Source organism: Salvelinus fontinalis, chromosome 11 (genome assembly GCF_029448725.1).
Source record: "Salvelinus fontinalis isolate EN_2023a chromosome 11, ASM2944872v1, whole genome shotgun sequence".
In the NCBI taxonomy this organism is placed as follows: domain Eukaryota; kingdom Metazoa; phylum Chordata; class Actinopteri; order Salmoniformes; family Salmonidae; genus Salvelinus; species Salvelinus fontinalis.
The window spans coordinates 47189811-47214052 of record NC_074675.1 but is presented as its reverse complement, the minus strand read 5'-3'; the positions used below and the strand labels follow the sequence as shown (position 1 = coordinate 47214052).

Below are 24242 nucleotides of genomic sequence, written 5' to 3'. Positions count from 1 at the left end.
TTGTGGCGCGCCTGTTAGCTTGCACAATTCTTGCCATTCTCCTTCGACCTCTCACCTATCAGCTGTTTTCGTCCACAGGACTGAGCTAACTGGTTGTTTTTAGTTTATTGCACCATTCTCAGTAAACCCTAGACACTGTCGTGCGTGAAAAGCCCAGGAGGGCGGCCGTCTCTGAGATACTGGAACTGGCGCGCCTGGCACCGATGATCATACCACGCTCAAAGTCGCTTAGGTTTTGCCCATTCTAACGTTCAGTTGAACAGTAATTTAATGCCTCGATGCCTGTCTGCATGCTTTCTATAGCAAGCCACGGCGGCGTGACATACCATCTGTAGGAACGAACCATTTTCATGAACGGGGTGGTGTACCTAATAAACTGCCCACTGAGTGTATAGTCCAATAGAATGAATAACATTACATGTACTAATTAGGACAAGGTAGATATCCATTGTTTTAAGGGTTATATGCAGAGCGCTTAGTGATTGTCCATGTCCCATGGTGACGAGACAAAGTGTATGTGTCTCACCAGCGTGATGTCTCGGGAGGCGGCCGCAGCACTCATATGCAGGCTGGGTTGACGGATAGAGCTGCTGCAGTCCAGGGCTCGGGCAAACGTCCCCACAGCACTGGAACACACAACCATCAAATATCATCATTAGAATCAAATGACAAACCCAGTACTGAAACAGACAAACTCCTAACTTATCAAGAAGTAGACAAAAAATACCCTATCAACTGCAGTTTTGTAAATCGGTGTGAATTTTCACCATATGGCCACTAGATGGTGCTGCAGCTTGAGGTCATTCCCTACATAATGTCGATTCCCTCCAAAAACAGACTTGGGCCCAAACATGCTGTATGTTGACTGGAGTCCTACTGCTACTACACCGCTTAGGCAAGACCATTCAAAGATGTCTTGAGAACATTGCAAAATCTCAATACACTAATATCAAGCTCAAAAAGGTGGACACTTTGCAACTCAAAGCCATCCAGTTTACATTACTTCAGAATGTGTTCCAAGCTCATGACAACAAGGGCCTGACAAGGACCTCCATAGCAACAGGGTGTAACCAGGGCAATGTGTGACAGATGGAGGGGGACAGGGCCAGGGGACACTCACCGAGCCACCACCAGAAACTGGTCGATCTGTGGGTCTTTGAGCTGGTTGTCGGGGTGCCACACCTTGACCTCCAGCTTCTCCTGAATACGGGTGTCTTCTTCACCTGGGAGAGATGACAGCAAGAGGACAACCATCAGACATGTTAACAAATGTTGCAGACAGAGACACTGGTTGTGGTTGCGTGACCCACTATTTGGGAAACGAGAGAGAAAGACTTGAGAGGAGAGGCAATGGTGAAATAAATGAATAGGAGAGAGATGAGTCAAAGAGAAATAGATGAATGAGAGCAGAAGGTGAAAACCACTAAATGGACAGGTGTGCATGTCGGTCTAACCAGACTGAACTAGTGTCACAAAGGCACAAACAACCTTCACAAAATGGCAACCTTCAACTTAACACTGGCTAGGCTACACAAGGGAAGAGAAAACAAGAGGGCAACATCTAACTACACTACTTGCTGTCAGAAGGGAAGTGACGTCGTGTTCAGTGGGCAGAAAATTGAGTTCTCCAACAGGAACCCAGATTCCCGTTTTCCATTCCAAAACATGACCGATTTCTCCCTACTCATGATTTACGATCCCATACAACTCAAATAATTTAGACACATGATAGATAGCAGACATTCTTCAAACCTAGCACTTTTAGAAATGGGGCCCAACTTAAATGTGTGTTAAGTCTGAGAGCACTATGATCACTATAATAGGCTGCAACCTGATAGGCCGGTGTAAAAGATCAGAGTTCAGCCACCCAAACGCCCCCCTTCTACACACAGACAGACACAGACCTTCGGCTAACTTGTCGGGGATCTCGGCCTGGTACTTGGAGCCCACCCGGATCTCTCCTTGGTCCGCCAGCAGGGTCTTCTGGACCGGGTCAAACACCAGCGAGTAGAAGAAACACTCCTGGAGCACAGAAAACAGATGGAAGGTTGGGGCTAGATAATTTACATCGGGGATGGGCAACTGGCAGCCAGCCCCCCTTCTGACCGAGTTCCACTCAGAAACTCAGTAATATAACTCTTAACTTACTGTTGAGAGTTAGAATAGCAAAACATTTGGTTGTGCGCATAAGCAGTTTCTCTTTTGTCAGACACTGACAGTTACTCAATTAGCCCGTGTCAGCTAACTTCAATAAAATAAAATATTGGTAAGTTACTCTAGCCAGGGTTCATATACATTTTGAAAGCTCCAATTTCATCACTTTTCCCATGACTTGTAACCAACATTTCATGATCAACAATAGCCGGCATCTCTATACATGTATAAAAAAAAGTTTGCATCATGTGGCATGGACACTGCTTTCTGATCCCATGTCCCATCTGATGGTGTTGTGCAAGGCACTGAACCCCCCCCGGAAGGTGAACACCTGTTAGGCAACTGTATAAAACACACGGTCAACCCTCAGTCTGGAGAGCTACTCTGCTCAAACACATCAGATGTTTTAAATGTGGTTTATTAGAGGCGGACTGTAAGAAAAGACCACTAGCTCTCTTGGAGGACGTTTGACCACCCTTGATGAAGTACAACATTGCAACCAAAATCGTTTTATGCCTTTTGAAATAACTTGCTCATTCAATATATCAAAAGATTAAATGGCTATGGAATAAATATTTTTATTAAGCTGAAGCAAGCCCACAAACGTTCTTCAGGAAATGTGCTTTCGAGTTTAGTCATATTTAGCCTATCTTAGCTACCTAACAAGTGTTACTTTGCATATTGGCTAACATCTATAGCAGGGGTCGACAACCTACGACGCGGGTGAGATAATAAACGTCAAGCCAAGGCTTGGCAATCAACCCCCCCAAAAAATAAAAAGTGTATTTTATTTTTTTGCGTGGCGTGCTAAGCCTTGGTTTGACGTTTATTATCTCACTTATTTTTGGCAATACGTTATTTGGTATAAACTGGAGAAAATAATTTAAATTGCAGGCATTGGTTTCAAAATTGCATTGCGATTCACTGCAATGTTGTAGTTCCCAAGGGGTGTCAATCCTGATTAGCCAATGGGCTTTCAAGATTTTGCAGGAGTTTCATATTATTAGTTCTGTGCAAGACGACCCACCACGCCTCTCCCGCCTAATTCAAAACCAAGGCAGCACTGAAGATGAGATTCGTTTTCACATGCCAAGCAGCTAGCAAGCCTTCCTTTGTTCTTTAAAAAAATTCAGGACACAAAATGTCAATGGAAAATAAGGCAGATGTCCAGTCATGTATTGCCTCTTGGACAAAGGAGTATGGATTCTTAAAACTGTCGTTTGTCGGACATCAAGTGTACGGCGTCATTTTAAAACGAGACATGAGAAAAACTTCAGTGGGAGGCGGACAATAATGAAGGAATCAAGAGGGCCGTGTCCAGGTATGAAAAGCAAAGCAGTGTGTTTACAAAATCTACATGCAGTCTAAAGTCAAGCTACAGAGTTGAGCAGGGCATTCCTAAACATGGAAAACCATTTGCTAAATGAGGAATATATCAAGGAGGCTTTCCTCAGTAGTTCGCAGGCTTTATTTGATGGATTGCCTGACAAAGACAATCATCTCAAAGATAAAAGAAACGCCTGTGTCTGCCAGAACTGTTGAAAAGGCGCATTACCGAGATGGTTGAAAATGTAAAGGAACAACAAACTGTAGCGTTAAAAGATGCACCTGTGTGGCTCTTGATGAGTGTGGATGTGAATGACATTCCATGATACTGTGACTCAGAGCAGGTACATGAGGAGCGTGGCCTAAAACCCATGCATTGTACTACTCAAGGGAAAGATGTGGCAAAAGCCATCGCAGGTCATTTTTAAAAGAGAGAGCTATTGGCTATTACAACTGACGATGGCCCCGCTATGGTGGGGAAACAAAGGATTCACAGAGCTGATTTTAGATCAGATTGTCACTATCACATTCACCAGGAGAATCTGTGTTCCAAGATCAAGCCTGTGGTGCTAATGGACAGCGCCTCTGTTTAGCGAGCGAATTCATCCGTTTGTGGGCAATTAGATGTTCAACATAGACAATTAGTTGTAGTGCACATATGCAAATCATTACTGGCACGCAGATCGTTAGAATTGGTAGAATAAATTGTAAAATTGACAATTTACACAAAAAAGGTTTCCGACCCCTGATCTATTGAGTTGCAAATGTCCCATCAAAGTTAGCCATCCCTGATTTACACCGTCACTCAATGCTTCAGTACCTACAGTACTACTTTCTCCTTCCTTCTCCTCCTTTAATTTCTCCTTGTGTTTTACAGTCCTTGCGCAAAAGAGTAATACAAATATATTTGGGGGAGATGCAAATATTTTGGAATAAATCCTTAGTGTCCAGTTTGCCTCATTGTAAAAAAAAAGTGAAGCTCACCTCTTTCTCCAAGTATCCGGCGAGGACGTCTGTTTCGTTGAGGAGTGTAACGTTACATTTCCCCCTGGGGAGAGAGAGAGGGGTGACCGGGGAAGAGCATTCAGAGGTCAATAAGGTACCATGCAATACACACTATTCATCTGAACTGACCTGCACCAATCCTCGATGCTGTAATATATCCCCAATAAGGCATTGGAAAACAAAATAAATGTCTGTGGAAATGCTGTAAATGAACAAGTTACAAATATTGAAGAAAATTAACACAATTCAAGTATTTCTACACTTATAACCCCTCAACTTATTTTGAGATCAAGAGCCTGAACTGTGATGGTTCATGTTACGAAGGGACATTTTGAACACATTACTGGCTTAATGGTTATGAATAGGCCATAGACAAGTTTAGGTGGGAAGGCCAAAAGACCAGAGGTGGCAGAACGGAGTACTCTGGTTGAGGTGTAGGGTTTGAGCATAGCTTAAAGGTAGGGAGGGGCATGGTAGTTGCTCCGTAGGCAAGTACCATGGTCTTGTAGTGGATACGAGCTTCGACTGGAAGCCAGTGGAGTGTGCGGAGGAGTGGGGTGACATAAGAGAACACCAGGCGGGTTGTGGTGTTCTGGACAAGTTGCAGGGGTTTGATGGCACGAGTGGCAAACCCAGCCAACAACAAATTGCACTAGTCCAGACGGGAGATAAGGACCTTAAGGACTCTTCCCTGGGAGGAAGAGCAGCTCATTCTTGTTGATGTTGAGCTTGAAGTAGTAGGCCGACATTCAAGCTGACTGGCGTGTTGCCACCTGGGTGTCAGAAGGGGGGGAGAAAAGTAGTTGAGTGTCATTCACATAGCAATGATAGGAGAGACCAGTGAAGATATGACAGAGCCGAGTGATTTGGTGTAGAGAGAGGAGAGGGCCTAGAACTGAGCCCTGGGGGACACCAGTAGTGAGAGTATGTGGTGCAGACACAGATCCTCTCCACGTCACCTGGTAGGAACGGCCTGAGAGGCTGGAGAGGAAGATCTGATGGTTCACGTGTCGAAGGCATCGGATAGAACTCGGTAGGATGGGAACATGAGTGAGAGAGAGTCAACTTTGGCAGTGCGGAGAGCCTCCGTGACACAGAGGAGAGCATTCTCAGTTGAGTGACCAGTTTTGAAGCCTGACTGCTTAGGGTCAAGAATATCATTCTGTGAGAGATAGCGACAGAGTTGGTCATAGACAGCATGCTCAAGTGTTTGAGAGAAAAGAAAGGAATACCAGTCTGTAGTTTATGACGTCAGAGGGGTCGAGTGTTGGTTTCTTGAGAAGGGGCGCAACTCTGGCCATTTTAAAGTCAGAGAGGACGCAGCCAGTGGTCATGGATGAGTTGATGAGGGAAGTCAGGAATGGACATATCAGTCCTGTCATATGACACTATATCCTGTCAGGGTTGAACTGGTTCAATGGCAGAACTCTTGTTTGCAGCTACTGCTATGTGGTGAGTCTACGCCTCAGGACACACACGCTCTCTCTCGATTACCTTATGTGAGTGGCTGGTAAAGACTCAAACTGCCGAGAGAGGAAGAGTTCTCTGTGTTTCAGCTGGTGTTTCTGCTGTTCAGACACTGTGGGCTGCTTGGACTCCTCCTCAAAGTCTCCTATGAAAAAACACACAAAAACAAAATGAGCAACAAAGCACACTTTCCAATTCTATGGGCTCTAATAATCTTGATCAGGGTATGATAAAAATTCATTCACATCAATACAACTGATTGATAATTGTGGCTGTGGGGATGAAGATCCCGCTTTACCTTTGTATATTTTGTATAATTTTTTTATATATATATATTTTTTTTAAAGTTTTATTGAGAAATAAACATTTGATGGATTACAGTAAAAAGGGATAAAGCTCAGAAAGTGAGTGCCGGAACACAGGATGGAACAGCTGCCTCCGGGGACATATGTTGACTCATCCTATACTCCTATTTTTGGCGAAGCATAAAAATGGTGGGGGGGGGGGGGGGGGGGGTGCACACTTCAAAAAACCCACCTCAAATTTGTATCTCAAGCAGACCATTAAAAAAAAAAAAAAAAAGATTGCCATTTCCTCATAGAGGATGATACTTTTAACAAACTTTATTACCATTTTTATGGAAGGAAAACTACTTCGCTTACATTTAATTAATTATAGGTCACATTTCATAGAAATCTGGAAATGCTGGAAAGTCTGTCTTTATATAGAGTGCAAATGGAAAGCATTCAGACCCCTTGACCCCCCACATTTGGTTACATTACAGCCTTATTCTAAAATTGATTCAATTAAAAAATAAACTTTAAATCTACACACAATAACCCATTAAGACAAAGCAAAAACAGGTTTTAGAAATGTTAGCTAACTTACTAATAATAGAAAAAACTGAAATATGACGTTTACATAAGTATTCAGACACATTACAGACCCTAGTACCTTGTCGAATAGCTTTTGGTAGCAATTACAGCCTTGAGTATGACGCTACAAGCATGGCACACCTGTATTTGGGGAGTTTTTCCTATTCTTCTCTGCAGATTCTCAAGCTCTGTCAGGTTGGATGGGGAGCGTCGCTGGACAGCTGTTTTCAGGTCTCTTCAGAGATGTTAGATTGGGTTCAAGTCCAGGCTCTGTCTGGGCCACTCAAGGACATTGAGATTTGCCACTCCTGCATTGTCTTGGCTGTGTGCTTAGGGTCATTGTCCTGTTGGAAGGTGAACCATCACCCCAGTCTGAGGTCTTGAGTGCTCTGGAGCAGGTTTTCATCAAGGATCTCTATGTACTTTGCTCCGTTTATCTTTGCCTCGATCCTGACTGGTCTCCCAGTCCCTGCCACTGAAAAACATCCTCACAGCATGATGCTGCCACCACCATGCTACACCATAGGGATAGTGCCAGGTTTCCTTCAGACGTGACACTTGACAACCAGGCCAAAGAGACCAGAGAATCTTGTTTCTCACTGGCAGAGTCCTTTAGGTTCCTTTTGGCAAAAATCTAAGCAGGCTGTCATGTGGCTTTTACTGAGGAGTGGCTTTTGTCTGGCCACCCAACCATAAAGGCCTGATTGGTGGAGTGCTGCAGAGATGGTTGTCCTTCTGGAAGGTTTTCCCATCTCCACAGAGGTATTCTGGAGCTCTGTCAGAGTAACCGTCGGGTTGTTGGTCACCTCCCTGAACAAGGCCCTTCTCCCCGAATTGATCAGTTTGGTCGGGCGGCCAGCTCTAGGAAGAGTCTTGGTGGTTCCAAACTTCTTTCAATTAAAAATGGAGGCCATTGTGTTCTTGGGGACCTTCAATGCTGAAGAAAAGTTTTGGTACCTTTCCTTCGACCTCATGGCTTGGTTTTTGCACTGACATGCACTGTCAACTGTGGGACCGTATATAGACAGGTGTGTGCCTTTCCAAATCCATGTCCAGTCAAGTTGTAGAAACATCTCAAGGATGATCAATGGAAACAGGATGCACCTGAGCTCAATTTCGAGTCTCATAGCAAAGGGTCTGAATACTTATGTAAATAAGGTGTGTTTTTTTTTTTACATTTGCAAAAAAAATCTTTAAAAAACCTGGTTTTTCGTTTTGTCATTATTGGGTATTTTGTGTAGACTGAGGACAAACATACATTTAATCAATTTTAGCATAAGGCTGTAACGTAACTAAATGTGGAAAAAGGGAAGGGGTCTGAATACTGAACGCACTGTATGCCCTGGTACTTTATCTTGTACCGGTCCTTACTACGTAAGTGTAACCAATACGACCATGAACATAATTTCCTGCTCGGAAGGACAAACTATTCCTGTCTATTCTAGGGACTGACCTAGTATGCCCTTACAATGTAAAAAAATGACTGCATATAGCCTTAATGATCTGGCAGGCTAAAATGAGTCCATGCTGATAAAGAAACATTCATTTTCCTCATTCGGAAGAGAGTTTTGTATTATACCTTGTGTTACACTACTAGATTGTACATTCCTAAATTTCAGGAGGGTGAGTGAGTAATGTGTGTGAGGTGGCGGGGGTGGTGAATTCAGCGGGGAGAGAGCACTGGGCAGGACTATCTCTCGATCTCCACGGACTCCGCCCCTGCACTCAGCCAAAGGAAACCCTGTCAGTGGTAGAGGGAGGGGACCTCAGACCACACCCCTTTCTGTTAACCCCTCCTGCCATCCCTCAACCCCCCTCCTCCACCATCACCCCCTCCCTTGTCCGGCGAGTCCCTGCCAGACTAAGTGGGAAACCCTGTGCACCAAACCTGAGGCGCCCATCCCCCCCATTATCTACCCCCACACACACACACACACACACACACACACACGTAAAAAAGAAACGCATACTGTACACACACACAGGAGGGACACACAAACGGGCAGACCAGCGCACGCGCTCTCTCTCTCCCTGCACACAGTCTCTCACATACACTCTTCCCTGACAAAGACACAAGGCAAGTCAGAGTTAACCCATTGGGTGCCGCAGCCCTGTGGGACACATCAAGGGCCTTTTGTTCTGAGCAGTGTGCCTGGACCGGAGGATAGGCAGAGAGGGAGGGGTGCAGGGGGCTGCACTCAGATGAGAGGGGGTGTTGGGGGGGCAGGAGGGGGTCTGGTGGGAGAGGAGAAAGAAGCCCTGGTCCTGTATAACAGGACAGTGCCAAAGCAGTGGCTTGTGCTGCCGAGTGGGAGGCTGGAGTACAGGCATTTTGTTTTGGGGCGCCAGAGCCAAAACGCAGGAGAGGGAGACCAAAGACATAGAGTAGCGTAACGGCCGACAGCGGGTGTATATACAAAATAATGCCAGAACGGAGCGGACCAAGCAAAAAGGCCAGACCAGTTCTCGAAGGTTGACTGGGGCTAGAGTGGACATGGTCAGTACGCCGGACCAGTTGTGGCCATTTATTTGGAACACAACCTCAGCCTCCTCCTCTCTCCCAGGCTCATAGACTGGTTCCAGACAGTTTGAGGGCCCTCTGTTTTCCCGCTGACCTCCAGGGGAGGGTAGATGGAATACCTCCACAGCACATAGGCCACAGGGCCAGTTAACGCCAACACACCGCGGTGACATAACCACACGGCTAGCAGAGCTCCAGGGCTGAGAGGCAGGATAGGAGATCACCCACCCACCTTGCTCCTCCTGGCCATGCCTGCCTCCTACTGGACTGACTATTGTCACTAAACAGCCACAGACAGGACCAATGTTTTTCTTCACAGCAGAAGCTCTAATCCAGAGTGATTTACAATAGCCTAAGTATCTTTAGTAAAACCAAACTGGAGATACTGTACACAGGTACCTCACATAATAAAAAATAAGAAATATCAACATTCTATCCAAATAGTCTGACAAATTCAGCTATGTTCATCAGCATTACATACAGTACTAAGTACTATAAAATTGCATTCCAGGTCGATAATGCATCCATTTTGAGGTGTGGATCGGAGTGTCTTTTGTCTGGAGCACTGAATGCAGCCCACCATGTTAGAGGTGTGTATGAGAGAATCCAAGGAGAACTCAGTCATCGGTGTGTCATTAGCATCACCTAACTACCTCGGCACCCGCTTCGCTCTCCCTCCACCTCTCCTCTCTCTCCCCCCTATATCTCTCTACCTCTTCATCGCTACCTCTCTGCACCAGGTCACTTCAGTGAGATACCCTTGACTGTGTGTGATTTAAACACTGACTCTCAAACCAATAGCCAGACACTATTAGTCCTACTACAACAAACAACAAGCACAGTATGATTCACGATAGAAACAAAAACTAATTTCCCCTTCTCCATAGAGAATGAATCCTATTTCAGTATCCACTTCTTACTAAAAGCTGCAGTGGGACAGCACTATGCACAGTCTCTCACACACAGTTGTGCTTCAGAAGGAGACTGATGTGTGTCCCAAATGGTACCCTATTCCATAGATGGGTCAAAAGTAGCGCACTAAGACCCATAAGGATCTGGTCAAAAGTAGTGCACTATATAGGGAATAGGGTACCGTTTGGGACGCACCCAGAGCATCCCTCTACTTAGAGAGAGAGCCAATTGCCTGCTGGTAGTGCAGAGGGAGATGCCAATCTGATTGGAACACAAAACAGTACTCATATCCTGGATGGAGATAATAAACTGGTTTATGAAAGAGGATGTTTCGTCTAGACTAATAATGCTCTTCAATAACTTTACAGAGAGCATAGACTACACAGCATTAGACTACACAGCATTAGTTTAGCATAGAGATAAGAACTAGCCCACTTTCAAGCAGAATTTATTAGAACGCAGTGTCGGAACAGAGTTCTGACAGACTAAGAGAGAGACTGAAGTAAACAGGTAGAAAGACGGTGGTACTCACTTGCGTTGCTGTCGGCCAGAGTGTTGAGGTTGCCCGAGATGTCCCTCCTCCGAAACAGACACACCACCTTGGCTTCCACGTTCCCATTGGCCGTCTGAGAGAGACGTGACAAGAGCGGTCAATTACTATTGGGCGGCACTTCCAAAGCATGCCTTTCTTGAATATTTGTCTTTCTTATTTCCATGACTGATCAAAACAAATCTCAAGCTCTCGTCTCTCTGCAGCAGACATATAACGTAGTGAGCAATACGTGTGGGAAAAAATTAAATCACGTCATCGAATCATAACACATATAGAATCGCAATACATATCGTATCAGCACCGAAGTATCATGATAACATCGTAATGTGAGGCCCTTGGCAATTCCCAGCCTGACATGAAATGGCAGCCTCAACGAAGCTCTGGACAAAAGTAGTGCACTAGATAGGGAACAGGATACCATTTGACGCATACTCAGTCACAATAATAGTAATGACATACATACATACATACATACATACATACATACATACATACATACATGCAGTACATGTCAAAAGTTTGGACACACCTACTCATTCAAGGGTTTTTCTTTATTTTTACTATTTTCTACATTGTAGAATAGAGAAGACGTCAAAACTTTGAAATAACACATATGGAATCATGTAGTATCCAAATAGGTGTTAAACAAATCAAAATATATCTTACATTTGAGATTATTCAAAGCAACCACCCTTTGCCTTGATGGCAGCTTTGCACACTTGGCATTCTCTCAACCAGCTTCATGAGGTAGTCATCTGAAATGCATTTCAATTAACCTCTTGACGCTAGGGGTCAGATAAAAAAAATAAAAAATAATAATAAATAAATAAATAACGTTCCCAAGGTAAACGGACTATTTCTCAGGTCCAGATCGTAGAATATGCATATAATTTACAGATTAGGATAGAAAACACTCCAAAGTTTCCAAAACTGTCAAAATATTGTCTGTGAGTATAACAAAACTGATTCTGCAGGCGAAAACCTGAGGAAATCTAACCCGGGAGTGATATTAATTAAATTATTTTTATTATCTGTGTTTCCTTACCCCTTTAAATGGAAGAAAGACGGGCATCAACCAGATTCCTTTTCCAATGGCTTCCTCAGGCTGTGACCAGGCTTTAGACATAGTTTCAGGCTTTTATTTTGAAAAATTAGCGAGATTTTTAAAAACTAGTCAGGTGTGCTTTGATTAGTTCCTGCGTGCGAGAGGGGTAGCTCTCCATTTTCTTTCTCTCTTTTATTGAATAGGTTACGGTCCGGTTGAAATATTATTGATTATGTTTGTTAAAAACAACCTGAGGATTGATTATAAAAAACATTTGACATGTTTCTACAAACATTACGGATACTTTTGGGAATTTTCGTCGAACGGAACGAAGCTTTGGTTTTCTGAACATAACGCTCAACCCAAATGGCGTTTCTTTGTTATAAAAGTAATATTTATCGAACAAAAATAACATTTATTGTGTAACTGGGAGTCTCATGAGTGCTTCACAGAGTTCAAGTAACAGAAACATCTCAACATCAACTGTTCAGAGGAGACTGCGTGAATCAGGCCTTCATGGTCAAACTGCTGCAAAGAAGTGACGGAGTGCTGCATCAGATGACCTGGCCTCCACAATCAACCAACCTCAACCCAATTGAGATGTTTTGGGATGAGTTGGACCGCAGAGTGAAGGAAGAGCAGCCAACAAGTGCTCAGCAGTGGAAACTCCTTCAAGACTGTTGGAAAATCATTCCAGGTGAAGCTGGTTGAGAGAATACCAAGAGTGTGCAACGCAGTCATCAAGGCAAAGAAAGGGTGGCTACTTGGAAAGATCTAAAATGAATATACTTTGATTTGTTTCAAAACTTGTTGGGTTACTACATGATTCCATGTGTTATTTCATAGTTTGTCTTCACTATTATTCTACATTGTAGAAAATATTCCACAAACACACACACAGACACACACAGTTGAAGTTGGAGTCATTAAAACTTGTTTTTCAACCACTCCACAAATTTCTTGTTTACAAACTATAGTTTTGGCAAGTCGGTTAGGACATCTACTTTGTGCATGACAAGGAATTTTTCCAACAATTGTTTACAGACAGATTATTTCACTGTATCACAATTCCAGTGGGTCAGAGGTTTACATACACTATGATGACTGTGCCTTAATCAGCTTGGAAAATTCCAGAAAATTATGTCATGGCTTTAGAAGCTTCTGACAGGCTAATTGATGTCATTTGAGTCAATTGGAGGTGTACCTGTGGATGTATTTCAAGGCCTACCTTCAAGCTCAGTACCTCTTTGCTTAACATCATGGGAAAATCAAAAGAAATCAGCCAAGACCTCAAAGAAATGTGTAGACCACAAGTCTGGTTCATCCTTGGGAGCAATGTTCAAATGCCTGAAGGTACCACGTTCATCTGTACAAACAATAGTACGCAAGTATAAACACCATGGGACCACGCAGCCGTCATACCGCTCAGGAAGGAGACGCGTTCTGTCTGCTAGAGATGAACGTACTTTGGTGCGAAAAGTGCAAATCAATCCCAGAACAACACCAAACGACCTTGTGAAGATGCTGGAGGAAACAGGTACAAAAGTATCTATATCTACAGTAAAATCAGTCCTATATCGACATAACCTGAAAGGCCGCTCAGCAAGGAAGAAGCCACTGCTCCAAAACCACCATAAAAAAGCCAGACTAAAGTTTGCAACTGCGCATTGGGGACAAAGATGGTATTTTTTTGAGAAATGTCCTCTGGTCTGACGAAACAAAAATAGAACCGTTTGGCCATATTGACAATCGTTATGTTTGGAGGAAAAAGGGGGAGGCTTGCAAGCCGAAGAACACCATCCCAACCGTGAAGCACAGGGTGGCAGCATCATGTTGTGGGGGTGCTTTGCTGCAGGAGGGACTGGTGCACTTCACAAAATAGATGGCATCATGAGGGAGGCAAATTATGTGGATATATTGAAGCAACATCTCCAGACATCAGTCAGGAAGTTAAAGTTTGGTCGCAAATGGGTCTTCCAAATGGACAATGACCCCAAGCATACTTCCAAAGTTGTGGCAAAATGGCTTAAGGACAACAAAGTAAAGGTATTGGAGTGGCCATCAAAGCCCTGACCTCAATCCCGTAGAACTGAAAAAGGGTGTGCGAGCAAGGAGGCCTACAAACCTGACTCAGTTACACCAGCTCTGTCAGGAGGAATGGGCCAAAATTCACCCAACCTATTGTGGGAAGCTTGTGGAAAGCTACCTGAAACCTTTGACCCAAGTGAAACAATTTAAAGGCAATGCTACCAAATACTAAATGAGTGTATGTAAACTTATGACCCACTGGGAATGTGATGAAAGAAATAAAAGCTGAAATAAATCACTCTCTACTATTATTCTGACATTTCACATTCTTAAAATAAAGTGGTGATCACGGAATTTTTACTAGGATTAAATGTCAGGAATTGTGAAAGACTGAGTTTAAACGTATTTGGCTAAGGTGTATGTAAACTTCAGACTTCAACTGTATATTATTCCCCTCCTTCTCTACTTCCATTAGATTGAGTTTTCATAGTGGTATTCGCCACAACCCCTTCAATTTAAGAGTGTTACATAAATGAGCTTAATCCTTTGACTGGGAAACAAGCATGTGCCATACGCCGCTACACTACTGCTACATCTAGCCACGTTATGTAATGGCTCTTGTACCAGCATCTTGTCACTACTGTCTGTGTGTGTGTGTGTTACCACCAGCATCATCCCAGGGTATGAATGGGTTACAGACAGACTGGCTATAAGGTCAGATATGATAACCTTTACAAAGGGGTTGTCAATGTCAGCTAGATTTTTTTTATGTAAACGCACCAAATCAGAGGTTAGATGTGAAGGACCGATTATTCCACCAACCTTGTTGAGCTCTTCTATTCTGCGGATCAGGTAAGGGTTGCTGGAGGAATTCTCAAAGTACACGTAATCTGAAAGGGAAAGAGGAAGTAGAAATCATACAAATTTGTATCATGTTAATTCAGTGTGTGGGACATTGAACTTGATCTCTTCGGTTACTGTAACATGTTCAAAGGAAAACCCTTGTTGTGTGAGGAGTTTGGAATGTGAGTCCTTGTACAGTCAATTACTAATATGACTAAGGTGAACCCACTACCCACCACAGTAATGACATCACGCAGGCAGGCTTTGGCCAGGCAAAATAAATCCAGCAAAAATGGCGACTGGTGCTGGGTAGGGAGAGCGAATAGCTTTGCACAACACGTCCTGTCCTGTCTGTGTGTCTTCCATTTCAAAAGACAAGTGAGGTAATATCCACTCGGACATCCCAGGCTACCTCATAACATGATTGGTGCTTGCGTGCGAGGTCTAGGAATTTATTTCCCTTCTCAGAATACAGCTACATTATGAAACATGCTGGTATGACTAAAAAAGTGACACAAAATGAGACTTCCATTCAATGAACTAAGCTCGAAGCCTTTACCTACAGAGACGGTGGGCCTCCATCTCTTTCACACAGCCCAATGATAGTTTATCCAGGGTCAACGGCACTGACCAGTGCCTGTACATAGCCTCGCTACTGTTATTATTCACTGTCTTTTTACTGTCATTTCCGTACTTATCTATTGTTCACCTAATACCTATTTTTTACTTAAAAATTGCACTGTTGGTAAGGGCCTGTAAGTAAGCATTTCAGGTGCACGTGACAAATAAACTTTGATTTGACGAACACTGAATATCCCATTCAAAAGACTTGCTGCAGTGTCAGAGGCCTGGCTAAATTCCTCAGCGGACACAAGCTAACTAAAGATTATAGCTACTACTAGGCCTTCACACTGGCTGGGATGGGTTTATTTTCAAATGGCACAGCCTAAATGCCACTTTAAATAATGTTTACATACCCTACATTACTCATCTCATATGTATATACTGTATTCCATACCATCTACTGCATCTTGCCTATGCCGTTCGGCCATCGCTCATCCATATATTTATATGTACATATTCATTCCTTTACACTTGTGTGTATACGGTAGTTGTTGTGAAATTGTTAGATTACTTGTTAGATATTACATCACGGTCGGAACTAGAAGCACAAGCATTTCGCTACACTCGCATTAACATCTGCTAACCATGTGTATGTGACCAATAAAATTTGATTTGATTTGATTTAAATACTAGGCTAACCAATGTTTGACCAAGGAGGAGTAGTTGGTTATTCCAGAGTTGCTGAAGTGATAATGAATTAACCATAGTAGGTAGGATGTTATTCATTTCCAATCACTTCCAAGACAACACAAAAATAGGTTTGATGTATGCCTGCACTATTATAGGCCTACAACTAAGGTCTAGGTTACAATATCAAACCTTAACCCACCATAATGGCTTCCTCGCCAGTTATATGGCATGATGCATTATATTTTGCCCCATTTGGCCAATATTTTGGTTTTAGCAGTGGAGTGGAAGGGAAACCTACCCGTGTGTTTTAGGGGTCATTTGCAGGTCACAGCGAAGACCACTGGGCCTGTGCTATATCTCTCAGCTAAATGACTGTGCTGACTAATCAAAAACTCTGTTCAACACATCTACAAAACACAAGCAAATATATGATAAGTGGTGATGACATACTAGGGTTGGGCGATGTCTGGAATGACACATCCTCCCTTCGACCTGTCCAAACATCGTTGATAGTTTTTTTTATTTTTTATCCATGGTTTGGGAAGCGCATCGTTACCGAGCAACGCAGTAAACAATCTGGCTATATCGAGAAAATGAATGGGGGGAAATATATATTTAATTTAAGGTTAGGCATAAGGTTAGAAATGTGGTTAGGGTGGAGGTTAGGGTTAGGTTTTAAAAGCATTTTTTTTTTAGAGCCTTTTAAAAGCATTTTAATTAGAGAAAAATTGAAGAAATAGGCGGGGTTTATGACTGTGGCAACTAGTGACGACCCTGTGTAATGCACAAACCACCCGATTCGAGTCTAATCATTAGAGTACAATGTGGAAATCATATTTTCTTGTGTGCAAATAAACAAATATAAACCAAATCATATGGTAATGTAGTACCCGACACCTTTGAATGGTGATTTGTAACCACACATCGTAGGCCTACTGTGTGATACGAAACCCTTTTAAATGGTGATTTCTGACAATTTCCACTGAGACCGAGTACGCATGCTCACCATAGAAGATATCCCTGGGCGGTCTACTTGGGAGAGCGAAGTAAACCTGTCACACAAGGCGCAACAGTGGGCCAGCGCAGAGCTCACTTCCTACAACATCCTACCTACTCGAAGATGTCATCGGAGGATCTGATGACCCACTCATGGTGGAGAGCGAAAGAGGGTCAACGTCGCCCGCAAATAGGTCTACCTCTGCATCTGTGCAATAAGTCTTCCGTCTTATTGTGTTTTCAGTACAGCAGGCAATAGGTTACTGATTGTTACCCCACAGTCTATTAAAGCCAGAAAGGTTAAACATGCTTGTGTTCCTTGCCAGAAACCTTTTAGGTAAGATATAATGAAAAGGAAAATAGGCCGAATAGTTCTTCATTGCAGTTATTTGTTGAACTTACAAAACCTATTCACAGATGCGTCTTATTTCGAAAGAAATGTAGCTCAGGCCTAGGCTAAAATATTCTGTTAAGTGTGCCTTGAAATACTTACTTGCACTCATTTATTTGGTTTACTTTATTTGGGCCCATTTTGTAATTTGTAGCATATCCAAATGTGGGTTATTGTTTTTATAGCCGTATTTTTTGGAATGCCTAAAGGCAACAACGCATATGTTCAATAGGCTGGTTTGGTTTTATATACGGTTCATTCGTTATTCAGGTGTTATGTTATAACAAAATGTGTTTACACACACACAGTACCTGTCAAAAGTTTGGACACGCCTACTCATTCCAGGGTTTCTTAATTTGTACTATTTTCTACATTGTAGAATTCTTGTGAAGACATCAAAACTATGACATAACACATATGGAATCATGTACTAACCAAAAAAAGTGTTAAACAAATCAAATATATTTTAGATTCTTCAAAGTAGCCACCCTTTGCCTTGATGACAGCTTTGCACACTTGGCTCTCTCAACCAGCTTCACCTGGAGTGCTTTTCAAACAGGCTGTTGAAAAACAAATGATAGTGGGACTAAGCACAAACCAGATGGGATGGCGTATCACTGCAGAAAGCTGTGGTAGCCATGCTGGTTAGGTGCGCATTGAATTCTAAATACATCACAGACAGTGTCACCAGGAATGCACCGCCACACCTCCTCCTCCATGCTTCACGGTGGGAACCACACATGCGGAGAAATAGTATGAATAAATTCATCAAAATAATGTTTTAAATAAAAATATATCAATCATTATTTGAATATGTTGGTAACCCGTTGTATAAAGGTCATAATGCCCTCGAAACCAGTGTTTGGAGGATATATTGGCAATGTGTGTAGGCCTAACAACACCTGTGCCAATATATCCTCCAAACACAGGCTTCTTGGGCATTATCACTTAAATGCATCATACCCATTCTATAAAAGGGGGGGGGTTGGTTGGAGTGGGAGCACATTTCTTGCACTACTACAGGGAGAAGTCCTATGCTGTCTGTCTCAACGCTGAAGAGAAAGAGGTCCCCTATTTTCTTTCAATTCAACAATTTATCCCTCTTTCTCCACACTCATCCATGTTCTAGGCTCTCAGTCTTGCCACGTGTCCTCCCTCTTTGTGCTATGGGGGCTCCTTGCCTGCCTGAATCAGTGAGAGACAGTAGGCTGAAGCGGTGCCTCGCAGATCAATGGCCCAGGGAGTTTTTTTTTTTTTAAGAGGAATAGGGAACACAGTCTGAGAAGACAACCTTAGCCCAGATACTTTGTCAGCACTAACCAGATGTCTATGATGTTCATTTTTTTGGATTTTATATAAAAATATCAGTATCACCAATAGTTATTTGAAGAATAAAAATATATATTTGTGTAGGGACCTAACAGCTGACTGAAGACGGGACAGCCGGGCATTCGTGCAGTTGGCAATGACTGGTAAACTCATGGGTACAGTCGCAATGGCTGCATGCTATGATGTATTGTTAACTGATGTGACTCACGCAATGGAATGTAGTTTCTGTAATGTCAGTTGAGTTTAATCAACAAATCACAGCACATATTGATGGGTACACTTCCTGCTTTTACTTCCTGCTTTGAGCCTCTGGGTACACTCTCAATGGCGTCCAGTCCACACATTATGCCATCATTGACTGGAATAGGGAAGCCTGTTTATTAATTATCTTTCTATGGCAGCAGATGCAGTCGGGAGAGAAGGTAAGGAGAAAATGCGTGTTTTAAAATAATTAGTGATGCACCGATATGACATTTTTGGCTGATAGCGATATCCGATATTGTCCTTGCCAACAAAAAAAAACCTGATACCGATAACCGATATTTAAAAATGTTGTGGCCTTTTAAGCATTCTGGTACAGTTAAATAGTTAACACACACACGGACGCAGCAGTCTAAAGCACTGCATCTCAGTGCAAGGGGTGTCACTACAGTCCCTGGTTTGAATCCAGGGTGTATCACATCCGTCGTGATTGAGAGTCCCATAGTGCGGCGCACAATTGGCCCAGCGTCGTCCGGGCCTTCACTTTAAATAAAAATGTGTTCTTAACCGACTTGCCTAGTTAAATAAAGGTGACGCACACACACACACACACACACACACACACACACACACCACTGACCAAAAAGTTATTTTGTTGGCATTTAAATATGTCCCCATTACCAGTAAAACATAATCAAAACCAATTTATTTCACTTACTTGCTGTGCTGTTTCGTTGTTCCTTTGTTCAGTCATTTCATTCTCAACCAGGATTTCTATGGAACACCGTTTGGGTCTTTGCGTGTCAAAAAATATAACACGATTTGACATGTCAAACAAGCTTGTTGACCAATCAGGACCTAAATATGACTGCACGTCAAATAATAATTTAAAGCATTCATACATTTTTTTACGTAGGTATTACACAATCACTCGTATTTCATATGTCACAACGATTCATCGATATGTATGCTATGATGCCGGTAAAGTTGTCTCGTGCACCTACAGTGCTGGTCATAAAGAAAATGGATGCAAACAATATAGTTCTTCCCCAAAAACATAGCAAAATGACAATCTGTTTGAGTAGCTGTAGCTATACAGTTAGCTATCTGTCATCTAAAATAAGAACTGTTTTAGAAATTAGGGTTATTTAATTAATGGTGGTCGGACCCATCTGCGTGAAGCTAGCCACAATAAGGATTAGCCACAAAAGCGGACGTTGGGTTAGCCTTCAAAATAAAAGTATGGCATAATTCTACTATTTGTATTCATTTGCATCACTGTTAATGACAATTTTATTTTAAAGGAAAACTGCAAATTCCACTATTGTGCCTAATTCTTATTGTGGCTAGCTTCACAACACATAACCCGGTCCGGTCTAGCATCATTAGCCAGATGAAGCTAGCTGGCTGCTTATAATGTTAGCTTTGGGCAACAGGGTTCAGTAGCTGGCTAGATATTTATTTTAATTTACTGAAGTTCAATTTTAATAGGCGAACAATAAGTGGCAACCTAGCTAATACTTACAAGGATTCCTAAATCATTGCTAAGAATAATGAAAATGACTGCAGTTTTTACTGGTCATTGTTTTCAGGCTGGTTGTATTGGTGCTAGCTAGGTACCAAGCTAAAGCTAGCTAGCCCAAAAGTTGCGGTCGAACAAATTATGCTTTATTACCAAAGCGGTATTGTAAACACATCGTTCGTGGCCGGTGTTTGCTGACATTTTTATACAGCTTTGACAGTACTACTGTATCTTTTTTGACACGCAAAGACCCAAACGGCATTCCATAGTATGTATGTTGTTAAGGTAATAGCAGTGACACTATTACTGTGTAACTTCGGTAGGGCAACATCTGAAAAATAGCACACTTGATAGTGTGTACCGGTGCTCGACCAGTCGGCGAAAACCAACATCACCCACGACAGAACGGTTGATTGTCAAGGGCAATGAATTCCATTATCTTGACTTTAATGGATTTCGTCTTCGAGTTGTCTCGCTGAAGTTTTGTTACTCTTCCAAATGACTGCTTGACTTGTTGCCTGCTCGATCCACACAGCAGGCATTGTGGGCTAGATTAGGAATGCTGTGTTGCACGTGTAGCGCCAAATTTTATGTGGCGTCATTACGTCATGTACCTACGTTATATTAGGTATGCACGGTAGCTTTGACATCGGTTTTTAACATCGCCGTTAAACTAGACACCGGGCCGATACCGATGTTGGCATTTTTAACTAATATCGTCAGATTCCGATATGTTAACCGATATATCGTGCATCCCTAAAAATGATAGTAATTTTTTTGTTATTCAAACAATTATGTGAACCACGGTCATTTGGCTGGCCGATTACCGCCATCCAAATTTCCATGACCATCCCAGTCCTACTAGTGAGTCTATTGCTACATACAAAACATCTGTGGCAAGCACTGCCCCATTGATTCATTCCATGCGCTTAATATCAACAGGACTTGTACCCAGCCTGTCGATAGGCTCCTCTGGATATAAAACAGGGCATAGCCCTAGACCAAGCCATTCAATTCAGCTAATGGAGGCAAGTAAAAGCTAGTCATGAGAAGAGTGACGCGTGGGTTTCTGTGAGGTAAATGACTGTTTTGAATACAGTAGTAGGCCTATATCCACTAGACTATACTCTTTCAGATGAGGTGCAGATAAACATTTAAAACGATGAAATGTGGGACCCTCGGGACTAACCGCCTCACTGAGCAAATACAACAGGCCGCCCTCATATCCCAATTAATCATTAGGGCTCAATTTAATTTCCACACGCATAATGTCAAGAGTGACACGTCAGAAGTAAAAGCTTCACCACGGAGAAGCAGCAACAGTTAGTAGCTGTGACAGCATTCAATGTGCTGTCACTACTGTTTGGGAAGATAACAGAACTCGCTTAACACAACACTTTGGTTTTACTTTGAAATTCACCATAAACAACAGGTTCTAGACACATACCAAACCAAGGCCCTTATTCAGAACACATCTCTAAGTAGGAGTGCTGTCAGAGCTGCCTAAATGGGTAGACATTCTGCTAGGCACTGGTCTTTGTGACCACCTTGACTGGAGCAAGAAAATGAGCATGAACATCACAACATTAGACTTAATGGTCGACTCTTGCTCGAGCTCTCGGGAAGATTCCCTCCAGTAGGTCGACGGTGCATAAGTATTTTGTCCGCTCTGAGGTGCTGGGAGGCAGTGTTGCGAAGTTACTGATGTGGGGGACTAAAAGCAGGCAGGCATTATCAACAGACAGGCCGGAAGACACTACCATCTGCAGAACAGTGCCATCTCAGGCACAGTCTCAAGGCCAAGATAACTAAGGTGAGGGGGTTTAAAAGGTTGAAATACCATACTGTAATTGCCATGTTCGTTGAGACTAAATAAATGCATAATGCTGCAACCGAAACAATGCCTTGCTGTCATGTGGCTTTCAGACAGTCAGGGGTTAAATCCATCTATACTGTTGCCTGTAAAAGAAGGCACTCATTATCATAATTCATGTACTGTAACACGTTATCTACTAGTAGTAATCATATCAATGATGTTTGGCCCAATGCTTTCTGTGGGGCTATTTTGCACAAGAGCTTGATTACATTGTATTATGCACAGAAACAAGGTAGCATCTCCTCTGACACTGCACCGTTTAATCACCGTGACCTAAAAACAGACGCTCGTGTGGGACCTTATACGATAAAATAGCAAGAATGTATCAGTGTGTATCAATATAACTACATATTTCACTGGTTCAGTCAGTGGCTGTGCATCCACCAAAACACGGACTCAAGCCAAGACATTAAGAACATCAACGTCGCAACAAGTCAAGACCGCTGATGTTGATAATCTTTCCCACCACCAATAATATAATCTCATAAAATTGCATGGTTGATGGTAAAATAAAGCTGTCGACCCTGTGGGTTGAAGAGGAATCCAGACGGTTTAGCTATGGCCAGCTTGCGACCTAGCTAACACACGTTTACCGGCGTTTAACATACAGACGTGAGTATTGTTAGCTTGCTAAATGCACCATTTTGTAACCTATGTAAACAATGTAGCTAAATGGTAACGATGAGTATAAATTGCGGAACAGATTGAAGTTTGGGATGATTTTCTGAACAATAAAGCTGCTTCCCACTTAGCTATAATCAATTGTCGTACTATGATTGGTAGCATACGCTAACTACCTACAGAGCCAGCAAGCTAACTTGCTAGCTAGCTGTAAATTGACGTTACGTTAGCGATCTAGCCATACCAATTGACAGATGGTACCTAACGCTTGCAGTCGAGTATGCTAACGTTACCTGGCTAAGTAAAACAAACATGTTTGAGTAACTTTATCATACTCAAGTTAACTTGTTGGTTTCAACTGGCGTTAAATGGCTAGTTATATAAACTTAACTATGCCAGCTAACGATACACTGCAAGTTGATTAAAGTCTTACAGCCAACTAAATCAAGCTACGTAAGCTAAACTAGTTCACGCTACCAATAGCCAAGGAACGCGTTCTAATTTGACATGTCCTGCTAACAAGTTAGCTAGGTAGCGTTAGCCTGTTAGTTAGCCAGCCTTCGCGGAAATAACTATCACTCGCTAGCTACCAAATGCAAATCAGCTAGCTAACTACCCTAGCATAGCTAGCTAACAATCACGCTGAGGTCTCAAAAAAAAAAAAAAAGACTTACCTCCCACTCGGTACATGTTGGCCGCCATTCTCTCGTTACCCCCAACAAACACTATCCAAGGGATTCCCCTCTTGCGTAATTTTTTTTCGATCTGGGGCTATTTTATCCCTGCATTTATTGTAAACCTCCCCTGCCTCGAAACAAAGCCGGGACCCGGCACAGTAGCCAAGCTCTTGCTGGTAAAAGTTTAAAGTTTCCGTTAATGTTTCGGGGTTCCAAAATGCGTCTTTGTTTCAGTCCGATAACCACCTCCCTCTTCCTCACTCACGCATTCACACTTGCAGGCATGCATACACAGCCCTTGATAGCTAGCCTGTCGCTTATTCCACTCTTCCTCCCATCCTCCGTTCCCAGCTTCATCCTCCTCTTCTTCACCTCTGCTCAGTACACACAGACACACAGACACACACACACACAGTCCGCCCCTCCCGTTCGAAAACGTCAGCTTCGGAAAATAACGTCGTTTAGAATCGGAAAACTCCGGAAACACACACAATTCATAACAGTTGCTCCAACTATCACCATTACAAACACTAAGAACCACTGATTAAGTTTTTAATAAAAGAGCAAAAATGTAACCAACATTGTTGTTTATCACCCAATAGCTATAACTAAAGTAATACTGAAGACAGATCATCTGGTTGACATG

At 42.7% G+C, this 24242-nt stretch overlaps 1 protein-coding gene across 2 annotated transcripts in view; it reads right to left on the bottom strand.

Annotated features, from left to right (window-relative positions):
- mta2 (metastasis associated 1 family, member 2) overlaps positions 1-24001 on the bottom strand; it is a 31474-nt gene extending 7473 nt beyond the window's left edge. For both annotated transcript variants that reach the window (XM_055938912.1, XM_055938913.1), the window contains exons 1-8: positions 23594-24001; positions 14709-14776; positions 10793-10886; positions 5980-6097; positions 4465-4528; positions 1905-2022; positions 1121-1223; positions 527-626 (exon numbers count right to left, since the gene is read on the bottom strand). In XM_055938912.1, coding sequence (XP_055794887.1) covers positions 527-626; positions 1121-1223; positions 1905-2022; positions 4465-4528; positions 5980-6097; positions 10793-10886; positions 14709-14776; positions 23594-23621 — 693 coding nt within the window. In that variant the 5' untranslated portion in view covers positions 23622-24001. The remainder of the gene's footprint in view (positions 1-526; positions 627-1120; positions 1224-1904; positions 2023-4464; positions 4529-5979; positions 6098-10792; positions 10887-14708; positions 14777-23593) is intronic.
- Positions 24002-24242: the final 241 nt, after the last annotated feature.